At 34.0% G+C, this 25264-nt stretch overlaps 1 protein-coding gene across 10 annotated transcripts in view; it reads right to left on the reverse strand.

Moving 5' to 3' along the window:
• Positions 1 to 1694: 1694 nt before the first annotated feature.
• Positions 1695 to 25264, reverse strand: part of LOC123828903 (protein FRA10AC1) — a 59745-nt gene continuing 36175 nt past the window's right edge. For all 10 annotated transcript variants that reach the window (XM_045854359.1, XM_045854368.1, XM_045854366.1 and 7 more), the window contains 9 exons: positions 24924 to 25007; positions 24308 to 24392; positions 20188 to 20233; positions 17413 to 17526; positions 16107 to 16149; positions 14107 to 14222; positions 10649 to 10687; positions 4051 to 4129; positions 1695 to 1862 (listed from right to left, as the gene is read on the reverse strand). In XM_045854359.1, coding sequence (XP_045710315.1) covers positions 1820 to 1862; positions 4051 to 4129; positions 10649 to 10687; positions 14107 to 14222; positions 16107 to 16149; positions 17413 to 17526; positions 20188 to 20233; positions 24308 to 24392; positions 24924 to 25007 — 649 coding nt within the window. In that variant the 3' untranslated portion in view covers positions 1695 to 1819. The remainder of the gene's footprint in view (positions 1863 to 4050; positions 4130 to 10648; positions 10688 to 14106; positions 14223 to 16106; positions 16150 to 17412; positions 17527 to 20187; positions 20234 to 24307; positions 24393 to 24923; positions 25008 to 25264) is intronic.

A 25264-nucleotide genomic window follows, 5' to 3' on the forward strand; every position in this document is an offset into this window, starting at 1 on the left:
AGATTCTCCACTAATAAGCCAGCAACATGATTCTTGCCCCAGGTTTTGTAGCTGTGTCTAAAGGTGTGTTAAAACCTCATACCCTCTGAACACATAATCAACCTTTAAACTCATTATCCTGAGGCCTGTTCAAAGACTCCTTAAAAATGGCTCCCATATCTGCCATTGTGTACGAATGGATTAAATGTTGTGATCAGTAAACAGTGATCTAAATTTATAAGAACTTGATGTCCATTAACAAAACTTGCAATACTAAATATGTGTATGTATTCTAAAAGGGTCTTTAGATATTCTTCCTATTTCTCATTTAATTTTGCCGTTATTTTATTTCCTGATGACTATTAAACTATGAATATATTTTATCATACAAATATTTAGCTACATATATTCCATTATTTATTATCAATTTTGCTGCTGAACATTCAAAAACTTTTTCCTCGGAAATCAAGATTCCTTTTTATTCACTATTAAGTAGTTAGATGAAAAAAGACAAATTTAAGAAATGAGAGGACTTTTAGAAAATGTTTGACATTAATAAATCAACATTGATTTACTGTTTCTAATAGGTTGGGAAACATTTCCTAGATAGTTCCTTTGTAGCAATGTCCAGCACAATACCTCACATATAAAAGAAACCTGAAAACTATTTACTGAATTTATGAATGACAACTATTTAATAAAAAGAAAATCTCTGATACTAACCATTTAAAAATAAGACACTAAATTACTTTGCAGTTTAATGCCAATCATTCCACATTTAAATGTCATTGAAAATAGTGTACCTGAATTCAACAAAATTATTGGAATGCTACAATCATTTGCTACATGTCCTCACTCTTACTTATCATTCATCTTCTCCTCTATCCACCAATTTGCTCCTTATAAAAAATGGGACTTAACTTTAAAAAAAATCAATAAATCCTTTTGAAAATTGATGAAAACTGGACCCTTTCCCTCCACAAAACACACATCAACATGGAAGTTTACACAGACTCTAGGGGTGCTTACTTTTCCTGAAGCACATTCATGACCCTTGCAAATATCGACCCCCAGTTAAGAAGTGACATTTTATACCATACCTGTGCATATAAGTATATCCATATTTGATGACTGAGACAAGTCTGTGCACACTGTATTATTCAGTTAAATTAGCTTACTGGTAAGCTTGTTGGAGAGAGAACTTTTGTGAACACGTATTTTAGACTACCGGTACCTCATTTGGCTTCCCATGGTATTAGTTTACTTTCTAATTAATTACCCACACACTGGAAAGTCAAATCTGATTATGACTAACTCACTTCAGTCTTAGAAGGTAAGAAGGAAGCAAGAGAAAGGTAAGCAAAAAAAAAAAAGACAGCTAGAAATAGGTGGTAATAGGAAGCAGGTGCTCAAAAGAGGGATGCCCATGTATCAAATGAAAGTAGCTGAAGATATACTTAATCTACTTTATGATTTTTGTTAGATTCCAATAACCCTAATAATTTTAACTAATTGGGAATATAAATATGAGTAAGTGAAAAAAATTTTTTGTTCCCTACAAAATCAAGAAGCAATGGGATCTCTATGCAATGGACTAGCTCCATCCTCTAGGAGCTAGCGATGAAACAGGTGTAGATAAGCAACTCAAGAGATATACAAAAGACGGGGAAAAGTGTCTCCAATACAACGAATGAACTTCCAAAGCATCCAACATCTTGAGAGTAGCTGAATTTTTATTTCTAGAGACAAATCACTCAAACTGCAACTTGCAGATAAAACTTTTTGGAATCATTTCGAAGTGTGTTTTTACATGAAGGAATGTAGGCTTCACTCTTCCATCTCACAGAAACAAATCTTGAAAATATTCATCAAATTCTTCTTCCCTATTTACAAAAAAGTATACACATTAATTAAAATAAGCAATTAGAGAAAAAAACATTACTAGGTGATACATGAGATCAATAGAAATATTTTAATTCAATATTTGCTTATTTTTCTACCTATCGATATATTTCATGATTCATCTATTAAATAATTCTCAGCTTCTACATAACCAAAACTATACCCAGAAATGAAGATCTTTTATATGTTGGTACCGCTCCCTAAATGTATTTACTACCTAAGATTTTACTTTGAAGTACTTCGTAAAATGTTATTTCTTCACTTTTTTGGTTCACTTTATAACTTCTCTGTTCATTCTCATATTAAATTATAGTCTGATCAAGAAATGAGTAAAAAAGAAACTTTTTAAAGGAAATATACAAGTGTTACTCCTAGCCAATAGGGAAAATATGCTTAGGCTTCGAGTTTTTCTTACTAGAAGAGTAAAACAGTAAATGTACCAGCAGATTAAAACAAAGAACAAAACTCTGAAAAGAGATATCAAATAGTACATTACTGTGTTAAAAATACTATGAAAATTATAAAGTACTAATAAGAATTTAACGCTGGGAGCCACAGCGGTGCTGTGGAAACGGCAGGTTTTCAAGTCCAACAGTGTTTAAGTCCCAACTCTGTCACCTCTTAGAAGGTGAGCAAGTTACTTAAATTCTCTGGGCTGTTTTCCTTTTCTGTAAAATGGAGAACACTGTATTTCCTCATAGAGTTGCTATAAGGATTAAATGTATGCAAAGTTGTTTTTCCTCCTTCTGGGAATGGGGAAATCAAACTGAATAGTCAAATTCAGTGTACCAGTCTTTAGAAAATGCTTTTTAAATTGGAGATTCACAACTGGACTCTATCATTTTGGTTTTAAGTAACTGTAACTGCATCAAGCCATTACAACTATGTCAAAATTGAAAAAAAAATTTATAAAATCAGATAAATTTGATTTAAAAATTATCTGGAACTTGGTATTCCCTGTGCTACTGTCCCTTTCCCCTAGCATGACGGAAAAATGCAGTAGAATTCTAAAAATAGTAAGAACTTAAGTAAAATTAGCTGCATCTCTGTGTGAACTCCGATGTTTAGTACTTAATCAGTGTCAAATTTTTACAGTCACAGAGTTTGGGATTACAAAGCCTTCTTAAGATTTACTTATGTATCTTTATTGCTAAAAAGGTAAGTTGACTGTAAGACCTATTCCATCATTTTCAGCTGTAAAGCTATTCAAGGGGAAGTTATATGGTTGAAAGTTTAGTCAATGTTTAACTAAGAGAGCAATATTTTATTTATACCAGTAACTTTTTAATGTGATGCATAATGACCACACATGTGAGAATTCTTTGGCTAAAACAAATAAAACAAAAGGTCAAAGGCTACAGTAAAAATAATCTTGTTAAAAAAACCTCTTTACAGCATACCTGAGAACACACATTTAGCATAATCAGCAAGATATTTTATAATCAGCTTAACTCACTGAATTATGAGTAATTCAACAGGTCTCTTTCTATTATGAACCACATATGCTTAGAGACAAACAAAATGAGACTAAACTTTATTGAGAAGTTACCATATTTGTAGGTATTATACCATGTGCCTTACGTTTTTTATTTCATTAAACTTTAATAATAAACTCTATACAATAGGTATTATTTTATCCTCTTTTAACAGATAAAGTTCAAGTGGTGAACACCCCAGGTTATGACAAAAACTGGTAACATCCCAGCCCATATCCAGACAGCTCTTCCATCCAGATCAGAAAAAAACGCAGGCATTGAGTTATCTGTCTGTGTGGGCAAAGGGGTGTTGGCAAGTAAACCTGTACACCTGTATATGTCTTCGAGTAGCTCCCTCCCCTGTACAGATTTATGACAATCAGAACATCATGCATGAACTGCTCTGGAAGCTAGTAAACAACCATTCTCTGAAGGAATCTGAGCAAAAACCAAGTCATCCATTAGAGGTGAGGAAAGATTTACTCACCAAGATGAAGCTGAACAAGTTGGTTCTTCATAGCCACAAACAATGGCTGGGAATAATCTCTGATCTTACCAGGGTAGGTGGTCCTTGGCATTAAACAGACTTTCGTGATGATAAGTTTTTTCATTAACTGTTGTCAAGAGTGGCTGTGGTCATAGCTTCCTTAACTGATAAAAAGGGTATGTATTACCTATTTACGTAAGAACTTACTGTGATTTTTCATCGGTCTCTGGTAGGGGACCCTTCCAAAGTTCAGATTCTGAAGTACTTTCTTCCTCATCAGAGCTTCCTGTTCATGTAAAAGAGATTTTTTAAAAGACGGGAGTATTATAATTAAAACACATTTTGAACTACCCACCAATGCAATTAAATTAACTTCAGATTTAATTGCAGTTTAGCTTCAACTTTTATGGCTCTCTGGAAATTTAATTCACTCTTCCAGACCAATAAATTCTTTCTAAAAATAAATAAATAAGCTGAGGTATACCAAAGTGTCTCAGTAAAACGACCAAGGAGTTAAAAGCTCATGGAAAAACTTAAGTTACACAAAGTAGCGATTCCAATATTAACTCTAATAAAGGAATTATCTCTTGTAATAAACATGGTTGCCTTTGATGTAGTTTCTTATTTTTATTGGTCATACAATAGACATGCAAGTTAAGATTTTTGTAGAGAGTATACATTTACTTTAGGCTCAAGACCTCAAAAACTTAACTAGTTATGTAGGACTAAGCTAGTTAAATTATGAAAGAAAAGTCAGATATTTTAAAAATTAATGTTGATTATATTAATTAGAAGAGGCCTGTTACAGTGAACAAACAGAAATTCTCATACATTGTTAGGAGTAAAATTTCTATAAACTTTTTCTTGAGGAAAATCTAGTAATACAGATTAGTTTAGAATGTACATACCCTTTGACCAGCAATGCTGGGTTTTGGAATTTAATTATTTAGTTAAAATAAGCACCTCAGATATACATACAAAGATGTTCACTGTATGATGATAACAACAGAAGTAAACAACCTAAATCCCTATTAATTAGGGATTAAGGATTGGTTGAATAAATACTATGCAGCTATCGAGAGACCTTAGCATATCCGTACGTATCACCATGGAAAAATGTCTGTGATATGTTAAATTTTTTAAGTTACAGAAAGCACGACGTACGGTTAAACATTATGCAAATATCTACATATAGATATATAGAGAATTATATTTGTGTTGTGCATATATGTATTATAAGTTTATAAGGACCACACAGACTATAACAGTGACTATATTACCTGTGGGCCTGGGATACTTTCACTTTCTACTTTAAGCATTTTCAATTTTTTTGTATTTTAAACAATCATACACTACCTTTGAAGTAACTAAAAATAAGATACACCTATTTTTGAATTATGACAAAACATATGTTTCAAATCAACCACCTTATATTAGTCAACTAAAAATTATCAAGCAGTAAAAAATTATTATGAGGCAATAAAATTATATGCCACAATGTAATCACAGTAGTAAATAATCCCTCTCCAATAATGACCATTAGTCTAAAAAAGAACTGACACACACTTGGCCTAGCAGCACAGAACGTCAAACAGCATGTCCCTTAGTCAAATACAGCACAAAAATAAAACAGCACTGATTCGCCATGGTGGTTTTAGCCCTTCACCTGCTGGACTTTGCTCCTTCAATCAATATGTGTATCTGAACTTTGGTCCTAACTGAATCTGTTCTGGCCCAAATTCTAACAAAAATGGATCAAAAAGAGAGGGATGTATTTCTAATGATCTACAAACAAGGATAATAAAATTATAAAGCCTTTGGAAAAAGACTCCTACTCAATGACAGCCAGTGTCCCAAACTGAATTATGCAATAAGAATTAAGAGTCTTCCACTTTCATTTTTGTGGGAAAAAAAAGCACAGAAAAACTACGTAGGCTTAATAAAGTTATCACTATGGTGTAACCCTATTAACGATATAAGAGAACAAATTTACAATGCCTCTGAAAGTGGACAGCGAATTGCAAAAGGCCTTACAACCACCTGCTCTTATAGTCCTGCTCAAAAGTACTTCCCAGACACCAGCTTTCCTACACCAGTTCTCTGATGCCAGACAACCAAGTTTTCCTTAAAAAATCAAATCAGTTTAGACAACTGTCTCTGAAAGAGCACCTGCTAAAAAACTGGTGAAATATCTTTTGAGAAGTAAGTCTACAATATCGGACTACCTGACCTTTAAGGTCCCTTACAACTAACTCCATGAATCTAGCGTCTCCTATTTCCCTGAGGGTGACAATAACTACAAATCATTCCTCTGATAACTGCTATAACCTGCCAGAGGTGGGAGGGGTGTTGCTAAAGAAATAAAAATTAGTATGGTGGACAATACAAAATGACCCTCTTGCATCAGCGTCAAACCTATGCAAATCTGTTGGCAAGTAGGGATCAAAATTTAAGTCTTTGACTCTGTGTTGGAAGGGAATCATAGAGGTCTTTAATCCAACCCTTATCCAATGAACGAATCTTTTATTGTAACATCCCTGATAACAAGTGGCCATCCAATCTACACTTAAACATCTATTCACTACTTCCTGAAGCAGCACATTCCCCCATTCTTTTCTTCAGCTAGTTATGACAAGTTTTTCCTTAAATTAAGGCAAAACTCTGTCCTCAGCAATTTCTATCCACAGACTCTAGTTCTGCCAATCAGTCACCTATGTGGGCCCAAGGCAGGCAGCCCCAAGATATCTCACAACGGCACACTGATTATTTTCAGTTAAAATTACTTAGGAAACTGCCAGTGAAAAAACACTCCGACCTTTCTATTTCTAAAAGCAGGGACTAAATCTTCCAGGTGAAAGGTACCCTCCCTCCCTGCATCTGGGGGGCCCAGAATTCCTTTATTAGAATTAAAGGACCCAGAGCCAAAGAATGTGTGTAAACAAACCTTGTTGCCTCTTTTCTCATTCACTACCTAAGCCCACATTTTGTTTAGATGTCTCATTAACGTGTACCCAAACCTTGCTCACATTCCTTTCTAATGAGCACTTTTTCCCCTTCTGTCAATTTCTTCACTGATTTATTGTTTCTTTGTCTAAGAACTATAAAAGATACCTGGTTCGATCATTTCTTTGAGCCTCACTTTATGATTTGAACATCACATTATGACCTCTCATGTGCATATGTTTTTCTCCTGTTAATCTAATCTTATGTCGATTTTATTATTAGGCCAGCCATTCAGAATTTAAGAAGAGTGCAGAGGGTGGGGGTAAATCCCCCTGTCCCCCACACACCAAAAATAAGTCTCCCACATAGCAGTGGGTTTGCAAATATCTGGTTTCCATGTCTCCCTCCTGACCTTTCCCCCCATTCCCGCATCTTTCTCCAAGCTAAACATCCACAGTTCCTTCAACCTGCTTCCCACGACACAGCTTCAAGTTGTGTCAATACTGTGGGTTCTTTACCTGACTGCTTTAAGTTTTCAATTCCCTTTAGAAAGTGATGCAAACCACACACAATTTTCCTCATATTTTGAATAATAAAAGCAGGTCTATCATTTTGATTTTCCTGGTTATTATATATCTGAATATCTTGGCCTATTGAAGAAGTGGCAAATCTCCAATTATGACAACAAATAAACAGATCAGACTTTTATAGACTTAATTTTTGGTCTGACCAATTTAAGAGAGCAAATACAGAATCTGTTTAATATTTGGTATTTTTCTTTTATATTATAACAATTATAGCTACAGGTTATCAGAGACCTATTTTGTATCAGACACACACTTTACTCAAATGTTATCTCATTAGACTGATAATAATCCAACGAAGTCTCTTTACACCCATTTTACAGATAGACCTGAGACACAGATAGAGCATATCACTTAAATGTGGATTTGAATAATGTATCTGCCAAAATGTACCGAATAGACTTACATTTGACTCACTGATGAACTGTTACTAATCATATAGGTAAGAGGTCATAGACTTACCAACCTGTGTTTAATCCTAGTTCTGCCATTAATCAACTACTTGATCATAGGCAATTTATATACATGCATACCTCGTTTTATTGTGATTTTCTTTATTGTGCTTCACAGATGTTGGGCTTTGTTGTTTGGGTTTTTTTTTTTTTTAATAAACTGAGGGCAAGACCCTCCACAAACAAAAAGATTATGACTCATTTTATAGTAACATTGGCTTTACTGTGGTGGTAGGGAACCGAACCTGCAATATCTCTGAGGTATGCCTGTAAATCTCTGGGTCTCAATTTTCTAGTCTGCAAAATGGGATATTAAATGCCCATTATTAATATTAAACGAGATAACACAACTAAACCATTTGCCATTGTGGCTGACAAAGAACACTCAACAAATGCAAGTTATAATTCTTTTCCCCCACAGAAATTGGGTTTTTATTCATATATTTGGTTTTAATAATCCCCATGTCCAATGGGGGTAAAAGCGTAACTGAAGAGTACCCACATGTAAATGAAAAATAAGATTAGCGAAATTTGAGTTCTGAAATCACTGCCAAGGCCATCTAAGACAGACTGCTGACACCTGAGAGGACATCTGGGTTTGGCATACTGTACATAACAAGGCACATGTCTCCTACTCAGTATGGTAAGTGGCTTTTTGACTGTCAAGTGGGTAGCAGGTCACCTTGAGGTAGATAATGTGTTTCTTCAAGAAACAAACTACACTAGAGGTTCTTCACACTGGGTACAGTATTCTCTCCACTAACAGAAGTCTGACCTAGCGAGAGGTGAAGAGACTTAAGGCTACTTCTGGAAGATGGGGAAGATTACAGGGGCTAAAGGGAGGACTGTGGGAGAAGAAAGAGTACACAAAAGAATGAAAATAAATGAGTAAGTCAATAACTTTTAATAGTGAAAACGAATTGGAACAGGCAATGTTTTTTTCTACATTAAATAGGCCTTCATACCTCTCATTGCAATGTACTGCTGGAAATGGATAAAAACTAAAATAAAATTTCTCATTTTATCCTGTGTATGTTTTTTAAAATATATACATATTTACTACTTCACCCTCAGACAACATAAGTCTATCAGTTTCATGCCTGGCTATGTCCTAGAAACTGTCACTACACCTCACCCAGTTTAGATGAAGAAACTGCTGATAGATTAGGATTCACATGGGGAGAAAAAATCAGTTCTTTAAACACTTCAAATACGCTGAAAACAGAAATGGTGTGAACAAAATAATTTCTAAGGAATATGTGTATTCCTAAACTAGAGAAATGCCTCCACTGATAATACCCTTCTTCATTACATTTTTAAACACTAAATCTTTTTTTTGAAGATTTTATTTATTTATTTTTAGAGAGAGGGGAAGGGAGGGAGAAAGAGAGGGAAAGAAACATCAATGTGTGGTTGTGTCTCGTGTGCCCCCAACCGGACCTGGCCCACAACCCAGGCATGTGACCTGGCTAGGAATCCTTTGGTTCACAGGTTGGTACTCGATTCACTGAGCCAAACCACCCAGGGCAGTAAATACTAAATCTTTTAAATAAATTTCTATTTTACTATTTTTCTCAGTGCAAAATTTTGATTACTAAACACTTAAAAATTCTCCTTAAGAATTATAATAAAACGTTAATAATGTTTATATTTGAATGGTGGGATTTGAAGTATTTACTAATTCTTTTCCTGAGTCTGACACAGTAAACACATTATTACTCTAAAATCAGAAAAAAAATTAATTCCTAACTTTATAAATGTCCAAGTAAGCCTAGATGTCTTAAATATCTGAATTTCTATAAAATAAGTCCAGATATTATAAAATGAATTAAATATGCTATTGATTAATACTTTATTGTTAGGCCCTAAGGCTACGGCAAAGCGTTTAAGAAACTGATCACTGTGTTGCTGCTGAGGTGCAAGGGTACTGTTTGTTAGGCCACAAATGGATGCCCCCCTTTACAAACCAACAGGAGGTTCCACTCTCAAAACTCAACCTAGTAAAAGCTAAACATCCTTTATGTTCTCTTTATCATCATATGGGTATAATTAATCTTTGTACTGGTGGTTTTCTACTTTGGTTTGGTTGTTAGGAAAAACAGTGACAAATTTGTGTTCTACCTTTGCAATCATGCAGGACTTTTTGGTAAACATTTTTCTGTATTAATTTCACCTCTAGCTTTATTTTGCTATTCTATATTATTTTTCCATTTTTTGATGTCTTTAAAACTTTTTATTGTATATATTTTTGTAAGTCATTGTGAATACTTTGTGGAAAGCTACAGGGAAAAAATATAATAAAATTTGTAGCAAATATTCTATCAAATCTAACCTGGTTTGATCCAATCTTGTGAAAACCTTATAATTAAAAAACTAACCAGTAGCAACGAGTTGCAAACATTTGCTTTTCATGCACGAATCACACACTTCACTTGATCAAAATCACCAAACGACAGACATAACTCAGTCCTGTGCAATATAAGCAACATTTCTTAAATCTTAAAACCCACCTCCCCAAATCTTTTTCCAATGCAACCCCATCTCTCCATTTCTCTTCCTTCATACCCCATAATGTCAAGTTGAAATGTGTATACACTGCATTCCTGGAGAAAATCTTATGCTCTTCTATATGTAAAATATGAAACTTTTAAATGTTCTCAATTGGGTAAGAAATCATACATAACTGGTCTTTTTCTGTGATTTTCTCACATAGTACAAAAATAAAAAATAATTTACATCACAGCAGGTCATAATTCATTGGAAACACAATTGCAAATAACTTGAATCTACATCTTTTTATTAAATGAAGAGATACTTGATACTTACTGTTTACAGAATCTTCTGATTTCTTTGAGGATGAATGTCCTGAAAAGGAAATGGCATTGTTTTGTTAAGAGCCATCCTGTAGTGGTGAAACAGTTGTAGCTGTAACCAGAATTCTTCCCAACAGTCTAGTTTAATTTATAGTCTTACAGAAAAGCACTTCATGGTTTTCCAATCTTTCATGTTCCTTAGACTTATCTCTCTAATTAAAATGTCAGATTTTTTCGAGGAATTTTTATGCCCTCATATGAAATAGAATACCTAGCACAAAGCTTAAAAAACAGTGAACCAATGGAACCAATACTTTATCTATATAGATGTTTAACATCTGTAACATCTGAAAGCCATGTACAAATAAATACTCATTTTTCACAATATTTTTTCAAGGATTATATATAGGTGAGAATTAGTTCTCAGTAACTGAAAATCACATATATAATTATGTCATAAAACTAAAACATTCGATTCTACAATAGTTGTCAAATGATTTCTTCCAAAGGAAAAGTGCAGGTGCTTCTGAAACGTCTAACAGGAGTCCAAGCTTGCCTGGTTCAGTTGATCGAAGGGTATCAGGAAAGGCCTTGCCAAGGAACAGCTTGTGGATGGGGTGCTGGTGGGAGGGTTAAGACCCTGGAGTTTCTGTCAAGACATTTTACCTAAGTACCTAGTTCATACCTACCAAAGCAGACTGGTCCTCAAGGTCAAGCTACTGATCTGTCTTTCTTAAACTTCCTCTCCATTCATTCAGCCATCTAGATGTTCAATTATCTATCCCTCCATCCACTGATAACCCAGAGCTATGAGAATAGATAGGATCACACAGGAAGTGGGGAGTGGAAGGGAAAGAAGGGAAATTACATAACAGTCGGAGCAACTCCAACATCTAAGGATAAGTAAGACTGAGGAGGAATTCTAGTCAAAAAAGGTGAGGAGAAGCCAGAAAGATAGAAGAAAATCAAGCAAGCACATGGTTTTGAGAAGGAGTGTCTACAGTCCAAATACAGCTATTAAGCATTTATTAATTACAATTCAAGTTTGGGCCAAATTAAGGTGGTCTGGCAAGACAGTGGCACATCAAGATCAATCTAGCTCCAGATAAGAAGATATTAAAGAGTTTCACATGGTTTCCCTATACGTTTGCTAAAAGGTAGTCACTTTCTACTTTATACCATATAAATTGAAAAATATCCTGTACCCTGCTATCAAAGTTGCTCTAAATAAAGAATAAATAAGATGTTTCAATTCCATTGTACTTTGGTTTTCTATCTCTGAAGTTGCCTGAAACAATCTTTAAAGTCTCTCATTTTCTCATTGTTTATTATTTACACCTAACATGTGCTAATGGGTCCTGGGGATATATCAATGAGCAGACAGTATCCCTGCCCTCCTTGGGCTTTCATGTAATTGTCATATATGTCATAAAGGAAAAGTTCCAGGGCTGTGATATAATTATCATGGGAGCCCTAATTTACTAATAGATCCATGGTCAGGGATGGAATCAGGAAAGGATCCCTGAGGAAGTGACATTTAAGCTTAGACCTGAAGGATGAGTTAGGATGGGACTGGGGTTTTAGGAAGAGAGGAAATAGTATCTGTGTAGTCCCTAATTTAAAAGAAATTTGAAATTTCCAGAAACTGAAAGGCTATTTGGGTAAAGTGTGAAAGTGAAGTAGAGAGTGATAAGAAAAAGGCCTCGTGTGCCAGATCATTCAAAGCCTTTGGGCTTCGTGCAGGATTTTGGTTATTATCCTAAGAACAACAGGATACCACTGCTCTATGGCAAACGGAGTTAGAGGAGGGAAGGTGGGAAGTCAAGACAGTAAAGGAACCAGTAGGGAGAACAGAGCAGTAGTCCAGAAGAAAAAACACAGTGGTGTGAACCAGGGTGGAGAGAACTTGAGAAATACATAACCTAGGGTAAAACTGATAGAATTTGGTGACAAGTTTAACATAAATAATGAGAAAAAAGAAAGCATCAAGGATAATGTCCAGATTTCTGATACTGCTCTCTAGGTTGACAGAGATGTCATCTACTAAAACATGGAAACTAAAGGAAGAATATTTATAAGGAAGATCACATGTATGTATAATCTGAGACATCCAGCCATCCCTCACCCCAAGTAGCCAGCTACCTAATTATCTGTTTTGAAGGTACTGAATAAATTTTAACAAGAAAGGGATTAATTAGTTCATCTTTTATTTGGACTATGCAACAATTAACATGGTATCATACTATGATATGAATGCAACAATATTATGTAATACAATAACGAATGCCAACAAAATTTTCAAATATTTTAATAGTACATCAGGGTAAATAAAAAATTTCAAAAATTCAAATGAAATTAAAATATATTTTGGAGTTAGTTAATGATTAAGAAAGAGACAAAAAAGGTATTCTCCTTCAAATACCATTTCTCAATAAACAATAGTATTTTCTTCTCACCATCTATCAATTTTACCAAGTCGAAAACTTGGCAGTACTACATGCTTAAATATAACATGCAAGAAGAAAAAATATGCACATAAGAATGTAACTTAGCTAAAGATCTTCACAGGTGGAGCAAGGGAGCCCTCTTCTGCCGAGGTAACACTGGAATCAATCTAATTCAACCTACGATTACCTACTTAATTTAAGTCTGATTCACTCTAAGTTACAGCCAATCTGACTCTATAAGGGACTGAAAAAGCAACTAGCGGTAACCTTTATAATAGCTAATTGGGGCAAGTACAAAGCAAACTGCTTGCATGTATTATCTCAACTTCTAAACAATTCCATAAGGTGATTATTGTACTATTATCATGACCATTTTACACATGAAGAAATGAAGGCTTACAAAGCCTAAGGATTACTAGGAAAGAAATAAGTGGCTGACTAATAAATTTGAATTTAATAATTACCCCGTATATGTGCACAGCACCATGCTAGGTTCTGATGACATTTATATCATTTTCTATCATTACAAGAAGCTCATAAACTAGTGAGGAAATCACAGACTGGAACAATTGAAATCACAGTGTTATAATTTTATACTGACCTATAGATTATGTACTGTTTTAGTGTTCAAAGTGCCTTTTACATTCTTGATTCTCCACAATAAGTTCAAGCAGTACAGAGGTCAAAGTGTTCACATCACCCCTACTTACATAGGGAAAGTAAAACTCAAGAAGTTCAGTAACTTGCTCAAAGTAACAAGTCTCGAAGTGACAAATCCAGCAATCAGAAGGCTGTTTGCAATATTATACCTTCTGCCAAAAATGAATCAAAACCAACCTTGTTCTTGAAACTCCTGTAAGTTACTATAAATTCATATCAGAATTCTCCAACCAGATTCCTTTCAACCACTATAAAACAGAATTCTAAACGCATTTACCAATTAAATTCTACATTTGAAACACATGGACGATTATACTTCATGTTAAAAAATGTGAGTAGATATTATATCCTAATTCCCCTTTACCTTTATCCTTTTTCTTAGAGGTCTCTTCTGCAGAAGATAATCTGGATTTTTTATGTGCTGACTCTTCACAATCTTTTATTTTATCCTTCCTTTTTTTGGACTTGACTTCTTTTCTCCTTTATGTTGAACAACATAAAATTAAAGTTAACTTTTTCAACTGACCTTTACAAAAATTAAAACCAATTAGAAAAAAAATCAAAGTGCTTATTTTTATAATGTAATTTACATAAGGAAATTGTAAATATTTTAGGTTAGTATATTATTTAAGACAATTCTGTAAGACAATAAAGCCTGAAAACTCTGAGACAAAAAAGTATCTTTTGTAAGTCCTCTATACAAACCTAAGAAAACATGTCATATTTTTACTTATTTCCTTCTTTTTATATTCTATTACTCAGCCACTTAAAAGAAAATTACAAAACAATTTCATTTCCCTCTACATAATTCATATTTGCCTACACTTTGAAAAAAACACATACAACAAAAAGAAACCACTGTGATAGTTCTATACCAGCAGTAAACAGAAAATTCTTCTCTTAAGAATAAAAGAATATATTGGGTGGGGCAAAGTAGGTTTATAGTTGTTTGTATGGAAAATAATACAATGATTAACAAATAATATTACAAGAATAAACTCTGTGTTTCACAAGTTCACAACTGTGAAACTACTTTTGCCACAACCTTTAGTAAAAGTATTGTAGAATGAAGGTGGAAGGAGTTATTGTTAACTCATACATCTACTTTGGACTATTTATCCTTTTACTGTGGTAGTTTTATTTCTTCTAGGCCAGGTTTACAAGGTCCTCAGTGCCATGGCTGGCAAGCAATTTACTTTAATTGGTTAAGAAAAGAAATACTTAACAGAAAAATATGACAGTGCTGAAGCTCAGACAAGGAAGGGAAGATGATGAGGCAACAGAGAGGGTTACTTTCAAAAAACGTATACATTTTCCAAAAATTAAGGTATTATGCCAAATATTATAATACTATTTAAGACAGTAACCATTTTTTACCTCTTAAGAATCATTTCAAGTTTGAAATGAAGCTTGAAAGTCAAGATCAAATAAACATCTTTGATCTTTCAGTATCATTGATACAGAGGGAAAATAATGGTTTAGGCTATTCAAGTAACCTAAAACTTTCTGCTAATTTTAAAAATTAAAATATTATTAATTATTTAATACCTATTTTAATGGCTAAAATATTAGGGTACATTTATAACATAGCTGATTTTAAAATTAATAGACTAATTTATATATGCTATAAAGTTACAGAATCTTACTCTTAGACTTCCAACTGCCATTCAGAACATGACACCTGATCTCCGCGATCATGACAGGGCCACACAGACTTTGTCTGAACATCTTCGTGCTAAGGACTCCACTCTGTTTGACTCACCATATGCCAGGCTCTGTGCCAAGCGCTTTATATACACTTTCATCTAATCCCCACAATAGCCTTAGCACCCTCATTTTAGAGATGATAAAACTTGAGTCTCACACAGGTGAAGCAGCTTGACCACAAAGAGGACTAGTAAGTGGAGTAGCTGAGAGGAATACACAGGGGTCTAATTTCAAAGCCCACACTCTTACATATACTGCAGATTACAGAACACTGATACCCTCCCCAACTCAGTGTGCAGACACATATTGACAAACAGCTAAATGTGTAAATGTGACATGAGAATTACATTATGAAGATCTGCATCATAATATAGCTTCTAAGAATATTACAGTATCTGAACACTGACTCCGAACCAAAAATTCTATGATCTATCTACCACCCTGCACAGGCTTTCACATTTAAAACTGCTTGGCTAGAGTAGGGCCTGGCAAACTTCCACTTCCCTCATCTATATGGTCATAAAGTGATGCCAGATATTCTAGATAATCAACTAATTAAAACATCAACCACTCACAACTACATTTAGACATCCAGTGCAGGTGAGTACATCCAAGACTATGAAACATTAACAGCAGCATTTTAAAAGACAGTATTACCTGCGATGAAAATTTAATTTAAAGGAACATTCCTGGCATAATCCTAAAAAAAAAAAGTTACACAGATGAATATGAATAACTGCACTGCTACTGTACCTTCAGTATCATAAATTATCACTTTTCCTCATATCTTTTACAAGAAACAATCTAAAGAAATCAATCCAATTCTCCCTACCTCAAAAAATGCATGTATATAATAAATATTAGAATGCTTGAAGAACTGACATCCTAACATTACTTTAGAAAAATGTGCTGTCAATTTATTCTAAAAGCAATAGGGAGCCTCATATCAAAGACATCTAATAACAACAGTATGGGTATAGTCATTTCCTCTGAAGCACTCTAGAGTTTTCAAATGGAAGAGCTTTTCAAAAACTTCCACAATTGTGGCCTCTTCTTTTGCCTTAATCTCAGTTCACACTAGCTAACTTTTCCTCATGAGCACTTCCAGGAGGAACTCAGAAACCAGTCTGTATTGTGCATTAAGCAGCATATGGGGAAATTCACGACTTCTTTCTGGAGCAGGCAGCACACTCTGAGGGCACATTTATTTAAGACCCAGAGAAGGTTGTTAACGTATTGGAGAGAAGATGCTGACATACCACAGCTTAGGGGAAAAAATGAATGAATGACAGAGTCTAAAACATGCATATTAAAGAGAAACTACTATATTCTGGGGTATAACCCTAGGCTTTTAAGACTGATATCAAGGACAATTATGCCCTCCTAAAATTTTTTTCTTTATTGACACAAAGAGAGTGTATTTATTTATTATCCCTACCACAACAGTATGGCTATCAGCTAACATGATATTTTACAGTGCCTTTTCTGATACTATGCATCTCACTTTACACTGGTGACATGCTTAAGTTAACGAGAAGAGATCTTCACTTTACAAATAGAATTACATTTGGCATTAGAACTGTTTCACTTAAATGTCACCATAATGCTGAGAATATAAAAATTTTAGGCTCAAGCATTGTTTATGACTTTGGGAAGCTCTTAGAAAAAGAGCACTTATAGGAAGATACATTAAAATTTTTTAATTGAAACTTAAATTAGTCTATATATTTTTTCATGTAGTAATATTGTTTTATTGTTGTGCAAGTACAGTTTTCTGCCTTTTCCCCCTACCCCAGCTCAATGCCCTAGCCCTCCCCACCTCCCTCCCATCTCCACCCCCCTTGTTATTGTCCATGTGTCCTTTATAGTTGTTCCTACAAAAAATTAGTCTACATATTTTAAACTCTAAATTATTACATAAACTTTAAAGAAACCAATTATATCCAACCTTGAATCAACTTACTTAATTTAACAAGTGCATTTCTCTTTTCTCCATGCTCAATATAACCAAAATTAACTTCCCAACTCTTTAAGTTGTCTTTTTCATCACAATATTTATTTCCACAGAAAAACTGGCCTGCAAAAAAGGAAGGAATTATTAGCTATAATAGGTGGTGATAATATTTATCTCTATAATCTGGTATCTCTGAAATTTATTCTTAACATATATAAATTTTTAGTTCTATAAAGTCAGCATTAATAAACAACTGATCACAATAATTATAAATGCTCAACAAATCCGTATACAAGTATCAAATTAAAGAGCTGAATGAACTGTTGAAAAAAAAATCAGTCACGGAATTTTTGCTCAATAGGTAAGTCGACTGTTTGTATTTACATACAGAGTTTTAGTGACTCCCTGTTAGGGAATCTTACACTTTGGAAACTGGTAACACTAAGAGTGTATTCACTAATCCCCTAAAAGAATAAATGTATTTTCCAAAGTACATGCACATACACCTAGGTGAATCCTTTTCAATATTTCATAGTAATATCAAAATTGATATTTTTAAGTATAAGATAATGGTATTTAAGTATCAGCATAAAATGGCATTTAAAGCACATTTTTAAATGCTAGCACTTTGAGATAAGTAGAATAAGTAATCAAACCCGATGCTCTAAATTTTAAAATCACTTGACACTAAAATCAATACCACATTATCATGTCAACTGTACATTAAATGCTTTTGCAAAAAAGGAATTAATACTGATGATCCGAGAGGGGAAAAAAAGCAGCACAATTATTAACTTTGACAGGAAAAAAAAATCAAACTTTTATTTGTACAAATAAAAAATTTGTATCTCAATAATCTGCACTACCAGGAACCTGAAATTCTCACACAAAAATTATCAAAATCAATTTTGAAAATTATCTGTCCAAAAGGCTGATAACTTTTCTAAAAGGGCACTTTTTACTTATTCCAAATGAATATTTTATTAATAATCTGTACGTGTTTAGTAATGGCTCTATTGCTAAAACAGCAAAACTGTAACTTTATAAATCACAGCAATAGCATTTTCTACCTTTCCCCACTAATCCTTTCTTCAGTTACATGAATTTAGAGAATGTCCATCAATTGTTTTAAAAGGCAGCATTGTTCACCATCATCTGAAAATTCCATTCAATAAAAGTACAAAATTTTAAAATTGGGATAGACATTTCAATATATCTCACTGGTTTAGGCAAAAACAAACAAAAATGTAATTTTAAGAAAAGTTTAAAAAGTTTATTTAAATTTATTATTTTTCTTGTCCTCTAAAGTAGTTCCATGGCTGATAGATATTACTTATATAAAGAAAAAAATTTTTACTGTTTAATTGCATAAACAATTTCACACCTGATATAGATATCCAAGTTGTGGAAGATGTATATACGAACCACAGTGATGTTATAAATGTTTAATCATTTTTAAAATGTAACCTTTATTTTCAGTTAAAAATTTTTTAAGTTATTATTTTAAAATCATTTCCTGTTCTGGCTGGTGTGGCTCCGTGACTGAGTGCTGGCCTGCGAACCAAAAGGTCACCAGTTCAATTCCCAGTCAGGGCACATGCCTGGGTTGCGGGCCAGGTCCCCTGTTGGGGGTGTGCAAGAGGCAACTATATATCTCTCACACATTAATGTTTCTCTCTCTCTTTCTCCCTCCCTTTCACTCTCTCTAAAAAAATAAATAAAATCATTAAAAAATTATTTCCTAAATGTTCCTCTGTAGTTTTCATAACATTAACATTACTTGTTATTACAATTAAAAATGCAATTATCAATAGAGAATTTTTTTTAAGATTTTTATTTATTTATTTAATTTATTTTATTTAAGATTTTCTTTATTTATTTTTAGAGAGGGAAGGGAGGGAGATAGAGAGAGAGAGAAACATCAATGTGCGGTTGCTGGGGGTTACGGCCAGCAATCCAGGCATGTACCCTAGCTGGGAATCAAACCTGCGACACTTTGGTTTGCAGACCGCACTCAATCCACTGAGCTATGCTAGCCAGGGCTATTTATTTATTTTTAGAGAGGGAAGGGAGGGAGAAATAGAGAGAGAGAGAAACATCAATGTGTGGTTGCTGGGGGCCATGGTCTGCAAACCAGGCATGTGCCCTGACTGGGAATCGAACCTGCGACACTTTGGTTCGCAGCCTGCGCTCAATCCACTCAGCTACACCAGCCAGGGCTCAATAGAGAATTTTATAGCACAATACAGTATAGAGATATTAAGTATTCAGAAAAAATTTATGAATAGATTACAACAATGCATAGAAAAAGCATTTACTGATTGCCCAACAAGTGTCTAGCTTCTGCTGTAAGATTAAATATTTGGGCTCAATCTCAGTGACTCCCCGAAAATTCTTTTAGGTTCAAAGTGATATTTCTACTTTCAAAATGTGGATTTGACTGGAGGACAGTAATACTTTATCGTTATTCAAAAAAACCGATAAAGAGAAAAACTCAAACATTCATCCACTGATAGTTAAGATGCTATAAAATCTTTTAAACATTTTCTACTTATCCTCAACTGAATGTTCTAAAAGCAAAAATTCTAATAAAAGTAAAAATCTAAAGCATTATATTATTTTGACCTTTGCCAGTAATATATCCTAAATACACCTTTTCTAATTTTACTTTTGTAGATAATCACTCACTATATACCTTAGGACTACTCTTACCCAATGACTTCAATTCAATAATGTAACAAAATAACCTTTTCCTATTCAAAAGTAAAATTAAAAAAAAATTACCTTTTCCTGAAATTACTTCTTTTTCTATTCTCCACCTAAATCCAAACTGACAAGAAAAAAATTACATTTATGCCAGAGTAAATTTAAACATTATTTAAATTGTATATAAATCTAAACATGGAGCCCACAATTGACATAATTACATTTTTCAACCTAAAAATAAACCTAATTCCCATTATGATAGCTTTTTCTCTGCTTATAGGATTCCAGGTACTTAACAATACATTTGAACAATTACCAACTTATCTGTTAGGAAACAATTTTCTTTACTTTTAAAAGTTAAGGTGCCAAGCCACAAGACATCTCAATTAATTAAAAAAAAAGTATAACCTGTTTTATAACACTGACAAAAAACAGAAAAAGAGGTCATGGTCCAGTAACGAGGCAGTATTCTCAGTGCAAGAGTGCAGCCTTTGGAGTCAGACTCTTTGGGTTTACTTCTTAGGTCTACCACTGAACAGCTCTGTAATACCAGAGATGTTATTTAATCTATTTGTTCCTATTTCCTCACGTGTAAAGTAGAGTAATACGAGTACCTACCTCTTTTGGTTAAGAAGTTTAAATGGTATAGTACATATCATGTATTTAGAATAGTACCTGGTGCATAGTATACCACTAGTTAGCAAGCTACCGCCCACAGGCCGGCTGCCTGTTTTTATAAAGTTTTACAGAAACACAACCACACCCACTCACGCAGGGGTGGCTCTTTTCCCACGACAACAGCATAGTCACGAGCAGGAAAGCATAATGGTACCGTCTGGAGCCCTACAGCAGACGGTTGTAAAACTTCCCTTCAGATTCCAAAAAACAACTTTCCTTTTTTTTTTTTGGCTCAAAATGATTTTCTCCACTGCCTTTTAAGATCTTTTCATATGCTAATTTACCATAATTCCAGTTAGTAGTATAGTTTTCTATTCAGTTTATTTTTATAATGGTTAAAAGCTCAGCTCTCACGAATGGTGATGGAAGGATACTTGACTTGGGGTGGTAAACACAAAATACAATATACAGATGTATTCTACAACTGTACCCCTAAAACCTATAAAATTTTATTAACCAATGTTGCCCCAATAAATTCAATTAAAAAAATAGCTAAGCTCCACAATTATACAGACCCAAAGCAAGCTCTACCATTCCATAACTGGTTCTATGGCCTTGGGAAAGGTACTTAACATCTCAATCCATTTCCTTATTATAAGAATCCTAGTCTCACAGGTTGCTGTATTAAGAGAGATAATTCAGATGAAGTATTCAGTGACTGGCTAACTTTGTCATTTTTATTTTTTTAAACCACTTATTACTTGAATTACACAATCTTGTACTTTAAATGCAAATGAGGGCACAAAATATTTCAAAATATTCTGATTAAAACACAAAGAAAATAGCCCTGTCTGGGTAACTGATTTGATTAGAGCATCATCCCAAAACACCAAGACTGTGGGTTCGATCTCTAGTCAGAGCACATATAAAATTAGCGTTGGCCAGATGGCTCAATTGGTTGGAGCACTGTCCCCGAACACCAAAAGGTTGCAGGTTCAATCTCTGGCCAGGGCACATGCCTAAGTTACAGGTTCAATCCTGGGTCAGGGTGCATGCAGAAGGCAACCATCAATGTTTCTCAGTCACATCGATATTTTTCTCTTTCTTTCTCTCTCCCTTCCTCTCACTCTAAACTCAATGAAAAACATACCTTCTGGTAAAGAAAAAAAAGAATCAACCAATGAATGCATAGTAAGTGGAACAACAAATCAGTGTTTCTCTAATTAAAAAAAAGAATATCTTCCCAGTCTAGAGAAAAAGAAACAAAAAATTCAAAATAACTGTTTAATTTTATTTTTAAAACTATACATGTATGTAAGTATTGCTTTCCATCCAACCTATGCTGGGATGTCCATTAAAACACAAATGTGTAACATAATAGTTTCCAAACGTTTCTTTCATTCATAAATCTGTTCAACAAGTAACTATTAAGCAGCTCCTTACTGGGCTAGGCATTCTGCTGAGGATAAAGGGTGATTATTAAAATAGTGTCTGTCACCATGAACATTTTAACCTTATAGGGAGATAAGAAATGTCACAAGCAACTGCAGTATGTCCTAATGGTAAAGATTATAGAGATTTTGCCTCAGTATGTTTTTATATTCTTTACTGAAGATATAAATTTTCCTGCTGATAGGCTGGATTTACTCAGGGCTTGGTGCTGAGCCTCTTCTTACTCTACCTTCTAGCACAAAGAGCTCACATATGGAAGCAATGAGAGAGAAGGATTCTAAATTCCTGACAACACAGGGTTCCATGCCATCTACTTGGACTTTTACATAAAAGAAAAATAAACTTCTAGCTCATTTAAGCCGATGTTCTTTGGGAGTGCTGCTTGGTTCTTTGGGAGTGCTGTTCCCTGCAGCTGAATCTAATCTTAACAGCTGAATCTAATCTTAACTGGAGCCAAACAAATTCTCAATGACGAAAGAAAACAAGGAAATGGAGGTGTGGGGCAAAGGTTGGAATTCACTAAAAATGCCTAAGTATCTGCTATATATAGTAGGCACTGAGCTGGGAGCTGGTTAATTAAAAAGAATAAAATACTGCCTTTGGGTAAATAGAACTGTGAGAAAACGCATTCTTGCAAGGAAATCAAAGGTACTACTGTCTCCAACACCTCAAACACTGTACACCAAAAACCAGTCATCCACCTTTCCCCTCGTGTGGGGTAAGGAGTAGATGGGAAATCTCTGTATCTTCTCCTCAATTTTGCTGTGAACTTAAAACTGGTCTAAAAAAGATAAAGTCTTAATTTTTTAAGACAGATCCCCCTCCCTCCATATTTTATATTTCTCTAATATTCACACTCAAAACCTGAGAGTCGTATCGACTTACTTGCACTAACCCTCACATCTGACTATTCATCATGTTCTAATAGGAAAATATAACTTGTTTGAAGATTATCCTCTTTAAAGTATGATTTCCAATAACATCCTGTGTACTTTCAAATGGAAAATACAAATATTTAATTATTTACTATGTATACATTCTCCCCTTAACTGTTTTTTTTTAAGAGCAGACACCATGTATTAATCCATGCCACTCAGCCTAGTCCTCAATAAATACTGAAAAGCAATCAATACATGAGGCACAGTTGAAAAGCCTGCTTTGTCATGTGCTCTTAGAAAGACCTATTTTTCACATTCAACTTGCAGTGTAGTAACTTCAATTAACTCCAACTGCTGTGGTGCTTTTTGGATTCAATATGGTGATAACTAGTACAGATATGAGAGCCAGTTCACAAGAAACTGAGGAAGTCTTTGGGATACACCAAGTGCATGGGTTTGTAAACAGGGTTATAAAAACGGACACTAATACTATCTAATGGAATACTGTAAAGCAACCCACATGTTAAAGGCACTAATGAAAAATTAAACCAACGATGGTTCTGAGATTTAACAATTTAAATAAAAACAAAATCCTTATGATAAACAGGTTGTCTTTCTTAATATAAATGCACATTACCCAAACACAGATTTATGCAACATTCCCTCCTCTCTCATTTCAAACTGAGACCATATGTTCTTGGGTCACCTTCCCTAGCTGAAAATGTAAAATTTGAGATAGGAATAAAAATCCCTTTAATATTAACTAAAGTAAGATGTAAAGTGAGAATGAAAATCAGCTGTTATAATTAGTACTGATTAGAGTTAATTTTACTAGAATAGACATTTACATAACAAAAGATGTGCATCTGCCTCTTTATAAATGGTAATCAATTTGGAAAATACAGCCTATCAATTTCATCTGTGAAACAAGACATCATTCTGCCCTGTCAAATCATTCATTATAATCACTAGAGGCTCTAGATTAGACTGAGGAACAGGATCCAGTAGCCACTTGTGTTTAATTTTAGGCTTTTTTGCCTCAGCTCACAAAGAAGCACCCTTGACTGAGGGGCCCTTTATAAATTCCACAGCTGCAGAGGTTAAAATGGCCCAAATGATACTTCATAGAAACAAGGCAATTTAGATTAGAATAGCATCCTTAAAAGAATAATGTGGGGCATGCTGATGTAATAAAAAGAAACAATACACTTGTATAAGAACCTTCTCTATTAAACATTTGGAAGGCATACCTTATTTTCTTTGTATCTACTGAGATCTGCTATGCAGTATTCCTTGAATAATTTATCGTAGTATTTCTTTGCAAGTCTCTTCTCCCTAGATTTATAAAAAATACAAATCTTCATTTAGAAATCCAATTATAGTTTGCTACTTGGAAGCAACATCAAATAAATAACACATAATATAACAATTACTGTTTTAAAAGAGGTCTATTACTTATATGTGCAAAGAATACCTGAATATTAACTATTAAAGTTGTTCTCTCAGGGAGAAGATCTGGAATACTTACAGTCAGACATGGGAAAGGGTCTTACTCTTCACTTTTTACCCTTTGTAATGTTTGGATTTTTAGAACCATTTTCAGGTATTGCTTTTTCCCAAAATATTTTAAAAATTTAAAAAGAAGCACACATTACAGGACAACAAACAATATTTTTAAAGTGTGTTTTAAAGATAAACTCAAGCAGTAAGAAGTCAGTTAAAACTGCTAAAAATTACCAAAAGAACCAAACTAGATTCAGTAATCTGAGGAATGGTTTTATGTCCTCAATTCAGAACAAATCTATGCAGGGTAGGACAGACAGGATGAAAGCATTTGATGCATTATGCATCGATGGCTAAAATTACCAGTTCATGTCCATTTCATCTTCCTCATTCCATAGGAATCTATGATTTTCTCGTATAACATCCATGTCTGTTTTGTCATTTTCCCTGGAAAATAAAATGATTTTAATTTAATGTAAACACAGAATTAGTCAATTTAGGAGGTCAAACAGTTGTGATATTTTTAAACACCTGAGTAAAAGATAACACAAAAAGATAAAGACAGTTTTATTTGTATGTATATATGTACATACGTTTGTAAAAACTATTTCAGTACTTTTTCAAAAAACACTGTGAAGAGTGCTATACAGAAGAAACTTAAATGGATAAGAAATCCATCCATTTCTGGCACTGGTTTCAGTTAT

This window comes from Phyllostomus hastatus, unplaced genomic scaffold (genome assembly GCF_019186645.2).
Source record: "Phyllostomus hastatus isolate PE091 unplaced genomic scaffold, TTU_PhHast_1.1 phas_scaffold_1066, whole genome shotgun sequence".
Taxonomy (NCBI): Eukaryota; Metazoa; Chordata; class Mammalia; order Chiroptera; family Phyllostomidae; genus Phyllostomus; species Phyllostomus hastatus.